The sequence below is a fragment of the Hippoglossus hippoglossus genome, chromosome 3 (assembly GCF_009819705.1).
Source record: "Hippoglossus hippoglossus isolate fHipHip1 chromosome 3, fHipHip1.pri, whole genome shotgun sequence".
Taxonomy (NCBI): Eukaryota; Metazoa; Chordata; class Actinopteri; order Pleuronectiformes; family Pleuronectidae; genus Hippoglossus; species Hippoglossus hippoglossus.
The window spans coordinates 19,481,747-19,487,746 of record NC_047153.1 but is presented as its reverse complement, the minus strand read 5'-3'; the positions used below and the strand labels follow the sequence as shown (position 1 = coordinate 19,487,746).

At 40.9% G+C, this 6,000-nt stretch overlaps 1 protein-coding gene across 2 annotated transcripts in view; it reads right to left on the bottom strand.

Annotated features, from left to right (window-relative positions):
* Positions 1-828: 828 nt before the first annotated feature.
* LOC117759009 (MAM domain-containing glycosylphosphatidylinositol anchor protein 1) overlaps positions 829-6,000 on the bottom strand; it is a 172,980-nt gene continuing 167,808 nt past the window's right edge. For both annotated transcript variants that reach the window (XM_034580995.1, XM_034581004.1), the window contains exon 18: positions 829-2,200. In XM_034580995.1, coding sequence (XP_034436886.1) covers positions 2,115-2,200 — 86 coding nt within the window. In that variant the 3' untranslated portion in view covers positions 829-2,114. The remainder of the gene's footprint in view (positions 2,201-6,000) is intronic.

The following is a 6,000-nucleotide window of genomic DNA, read 5'->3' as shown; positions in this document are numbered from 1 at the left end:
GGAAGGTCAAATAGGCACAATATTTCTCTTATGTACTCATTATGGCTGAACAATTATGATTATAATTTGCAGCCACAATAAAGAAGACCAACAAACAAACAAAACCATAAGTGCAATGATAAACTCAACATGACACAACACAGTCAAATGCACGTGGCAATGATGAGCATACACGAGCGGGTCTGTTATTGGAGCAGTGTGACTGGTGAATGTGGAGTTTTTTTTTAGATCAATTGAAGCATGATGCAACAAAATGCAGGCACACTTTGCCATGAATGATGTACATCATGGCTACTGCACGAATGACGAATACACTGGTATTAAATAAATCAGAACTGATAAATGATGAGAGAAAAAGCCAGTATGTTGTATTTTGGAGAAAACAAGGGTTTGTATATGGAGACTGAACTGTTGTCTTGAATGCAATCATAAACTACCGTATAGATCTACGTGAGTATTGCTTGACTTTAACAATCATATCTACGCGATTATGAAAATTCTTGACACTACAGACATTCAGCGTTAATGAAACAATGACAAGAGCATCTGATATGTGATCCACACCGCACACCGGCCAGATACTGACACTCCTCTCCTTCCACTTCTAGGAGTGTAAGGGAGGAATCATACATGACATTCAGTAACCTGCGGAGAAAGACCTGCTCTTTGATCATTTATTCAACCGAACTCCAGGATATTTTCTGCCTCTCATACCACAGCACTTTCCCTTTCTTCCTCATTAGTGGTGTCCAGCTATTCTGTGGAGTCATGACGTCCAATGACAGAGGGACAATTATGAAAAGAGGCTGGAATAGGGAAATTATGAGACGTGTACTTGAGGCAGAGGGTGAGCTGAGGGCCAGACTGCGACGTCAGAAGGGAAAACTAAGTGTGAGTTTATTTGTGTCCAGGTAAATGTGTGTGTTCAGTAATGTACTGTTTGTGCGAAGAAGAGTTGAGGTTTCTACCCAGGTGGCTCGGGGTCATCCTTGCATTTCCTCCAAGTGCTTGATTCAGGTTCTACCACAAATCAGCTCATCTTCCTTTCATAAATATTAATATAATAATCCATTACCCATTTCCCTTGACCCTTATAACAGCGTAAACAAACAAAAACCAAAGCAAAATATCAAAAACATTGAGAAGGCATGACAAATTGCAACATCACATAATACGTAGAATAAAACCCAAAGGAACAGCAGAGGTTGTATAAACGTTGTGCTTCTTTAATTTCACTTTGTAAAGTCCTCCACTGTCCTGGTTGTGTTTGAAGTTTAAACTTTGTTATATTTGATATATTTATATATATAGATAAATGTACACGTGTATCCGCGCTGAGGTTCGTCTCAAGTGGCAAGCGGAGGTCGAGCAGAGAGGCTACCAGGAGCACCCTTCTTTTTACCTCCTCTTCTGGTTTGTCCTTTCCTCGCTATTCATTTCTTTATTTATTCATTCATTCATCAGTTTTTTCATCCCTCTCATTTGTCATTCAGTCGCTCCCATGGTCCCAAAGGTTAGGACGGGCGGGAGACAGTTTCTGTGAAAAAGAAGGATTTTCCCGACTTTCTATCTCTCTTTCGCTTTCTTCTTGGAATCCCTGTTCCCTCGCTTTATTCCCTCCGGTCCTTTGTCATCTTTGGTAGAGTGTCCGACACTTTGGTGTGTCTCGGGAATTGGGCCGTCAAGGATTGTACTTCGAGGGGAGTGGAGATACATGAGAGGGTCTGTGTATGGGCGAAGGGTTTTGATGAAGGAGAAGAAGGAAAAGGTGACAAAGTGGGAGGATGTGAAGGTCGACTGTCGAAGATCATTAAGTATGTTCACCTTAAATACAGTCTGTTGGTTATACTGCAGAGTGTCTGCAGGGGAAATGTTCAAAGAAATCAGAGGAGGAGAAAGTAGACCGAGACTTTATGTTACCATTTACCTATAAGCAGGAATGATGAGACGGATGCATAAAGGTTAGAGAGACAGTGAGCGAGGAGGACAGACAGGTGAGGTGACAAGTAAGTAGAGGGGGCGGAGAGGGGCAGGGGTAGAGAGAGCAGTAAAGGAGCGAGTCAGGTCAGCGTCTGGCAGTGCAGACAAGTGGTGGCTGTGGTGAGAAGTGCTCATCATCTGTAGAGCAGCGACAGCAGGCAGGAGAGGCCAAAGGTCAGCCAGCTGGCCAATGGGAGTGAGTGTGAGCCACCGATCAGGACTAGGGAAACAAAAAAGAAAACATCATTATTGTCACGTCTTAATATATGTCATTGACTGCAAAATGACTTTTGTGATGTGTGTAAAGTGCAGGGTTTTTGTATTGTATTTTAAAAATACTCAAAAACTATTAAAGCCAAATGGCACAAGTCCTTTGTGATTCCAGCACATGAATATTACTAACTCTATATAATTACTATAACTATAACTCTAGAATTTTACTAACTAATATATATGTTGTCGTCATCGCATGCTTATCAATTTCTACTCATAATTGATTCTTGTAAAATCTGTTTAATGAGTGGCCATCACAAAATTTAATTTTCTTTTTGCTGTATATGAAAATTTTATAAAAGGTGTAAATTGTCATTTTTATTCATATGTGCCATTTTATATACAATTCATGTCTTTGAGTCTTGTGGGCATTGTATTAACTGTGCATGTTAATACTTTGGCCTGGGGCCTGATGCATGTGAACTTCAAAAAGCTCCGGCGTGGCAGAGAGTTTGGAGAGCTGTCCTCTGCGTACCACCATTTTAACAAAACCAAACCATTAGACTGAAGTTAAACAACAGACAGAAGGTTGTAGTAAAATGGATCTGTGTTTTGTGATCTCACTCAGAGAAAAGAACGAGGCTGTCAGACAGAATGGGTTGAGTGGAAGAGGAAGAAAGGTAGAGAAGGAATGAACCAGGAATGAGGGGGTGGATGAGTAAACAAGTAAGAGCGACAGAGAGATCCCACACCTTATCTCGACAGCTTTGAGATTTCAATGAGAAAAATAAGTTACCATTGATGTCATCATCAGCAATACAGTACGCGATGGATTGTTCTTCTTTATTTTCCCTCTGCAGGTTGTTATTGTGCATGTGCACCTTTTATGTGGTGTCACTTAATTGTTCTGAAGCCCAACATTTGCATATGCAAGTTTCTCTATGGCTTTTTTTATGTTCAAATTCCTGCACAGACGCAGATTAATTCTACACACACACACACACACACACACACACACACACACCTCACCCTCAACCCTTACTCAGCCCATTGAAAAAGTGAGGACCGGTCAAAATGTCATCACTCAGGGTCTATGCTAAAAATGGTCCTCACAAATATGTAAGTACAGAAACACACACACACACACACTCGCTCGCAGCATTACACAAATGCAGCAACAAATTACACATGCGAGCTGGACAAATACAAAGTTTCATAAATAAAAAGTAGGTATTGCATTATAAAGATCAATACGATTTCATATCAAGGGTCCATCCTCTAGGCAGAAAATCAATATTTATAATAAAGCTTTGAAGCGTACAAAACACACACAAACCCTCTCACAATTTTACCCACACAGTGTGTGTGTGGGTAAAATTGTACACACACACACACACACACACACACACACACACACACATACAATAACATATAGTATGCTGGCAACATATTAAAATGGAACATGGCGTTTTACATCCCTCTGTCTGCTTGTCTCTCTCCATCTTTCCTTTTACCAATCCTACCCACCCCCCGTCACACACACACACACACACACACACACACACACACACACACAGTCTTTTAAAGAAACATGGAAGTCTATTTCTGTGATTGTGTGGCAGTGATACTCATGCATCATACATCTTTCTTTGCTGTCATGGAGTAAAATGGAGTTCAAAAGATAAGTAGTATTACTATCAACTGCTACTATCAACAGGATGGGATTCACTTAAAATTTAAACAGTGGGAGACATGTTTACCCTCTACCACCTCTTTACCGTCCACACACAACTGAGACAGGTACCGCTCTTTGAATTCATACGCAGGTGGAGCTGCACCAAGCATGTCACTGGCAATGATTCACTTGTGGAGAACTGCAGGATAACAGTCCCCTGTATGTGCATATAAAAGTTATGTGTGTGCTTAAGTGGATTTAAATGCTTTCAGTCGACATATGTGTGGGATCCAAGTCTCCTCTGAAAACCCCATGGGTGGATGCACATGTATGAATGTTAGTTACCGTATCTGTGCATTTGTTTGTGTGTGTCTGTGTGAGAAAGAGAAAGAGAAAGAGAGAGAATAAGTCTTTGCAGCCATGTTAAGGCTGCTGCACACTCGAGGATAATTCACTAATTCGGCACTTTTGACAATAGCGGGGGCATTCACGACTGGAGTGTGGGGGGGGTTTTTCCAAAATAACCTTAATGCTACCAATTGAGTCGGAGCCTCCCTGATCTCGAATATTTATTTCGAATTTTTTCTCCTCTGTTATCTTCATACGAAGTGCGTTCACGGACCCTTGGACACAGCATCGTGTGGCTACGTCCGCTAGCTTAGCCACTTCTGTTGGACTTTTAGGCTTAAAACACGGTGTAAATTACCTCATTTTGAGTCAGATATAAATGTCAGTGCTTACAGACACTTGGATGACATCACACGAGCAGTATGGAGACATTTTATGTTGTTTCTGTTGTTTTATTATGTCTGAATTTGCCGGTTTCTTCCATTGTATTGGATTTGGCTGCAACGCTGTTTACCCCTGAAACTCCAGAAGTGTTTTGTGGACTTAAACACTTCACCCACCCCTCCATTGGGATAGTGGTGAGTGAATTTTCATTTTTCAGTGAACCATCCCTTTAACCCTAACCTACTCACAATTCACATCTTACCATTAACCTTAACCAGGACCTCTGAAACGACATTTTGCCTCATTTGGAACAGGTTTTTCTTCCCATTACATCTACTGGTCCTGACAAGGTCAATGTTAATACCGAAAAAAGTCCCAAAGGGGCAAGAAATACGATAACACACAACACACATACAAGTATAAAATGACTATGAATCCTGTGCATCTTGCATTAAGGCAGATAAAAACAATTAGAGTGAGTCATATTTTCCATTCATCAAACCTTACGACCACAGGTTGATCTAAAGCCTTCTTTCATCCTCACTTTACCTTTGCCGACTCCACGGTGGCATAAAATCTCTATACTCAAGACAGATGCATTCGTGTTTCTTACAGTGACGAGGACTCTTTAGTCGCCTGCCTGATAATTACCCATCTGTCTGCACTGTACCGCTCTGCCTGCACAAAACCTGCAGGACACAAATGCACACGCACGCACACTCAGAGGGCTCAAGAGCTTTCCTCTTCCTGTTTACACCTTCATCCATTATTCAGTCCATCCGCCAGTGTCTTTACATGCGCATATTTGTGAGATCGCACACGGCCAATCGCACACTCGCAAACACACTCGCACACAGGCGTCTCACATTTGGGCTTTGAGGAGGTAAAGGCAGGTTATTAATAATTCACTTTGTCATTTTTGTCTTTTGTGTTGTGTTTCCATGGCTCTAAGGTTTTCTTTGTGGTGGGACATGGCAGTAAAACATGGACAAAACTTTTTCACACATGTTGCACCACAAAATCTGCATTATTGTATTAAACTACATGCATGTGGCATCTAATCATACCTGTCCTGCCTGAAAGAGGACCCCTTATTTCCCCCTTTTCTCTCATTGAAAGATGCTTTTTGGGAGATTGTTAAACCATTCCGAGCTAATTTCCTATGTGTAATTGGGAATTGTTAGATTTTCTAAACCTAAAGGACTTGAGCAAACTAGTCAATATAATAATAATAATAATAATAATAATAATAATAATAATAATAATATAACTCTTTATTAGTATAACACTGATGTATAACAGGAAATACATCGCACAATTCAAAGCTGATTTGAATTCCCGGATTCTGGAGCCATAACAGCAGAAGCTCTCTGTCTCGAGCCCTGGGTACTGAGAGTAGC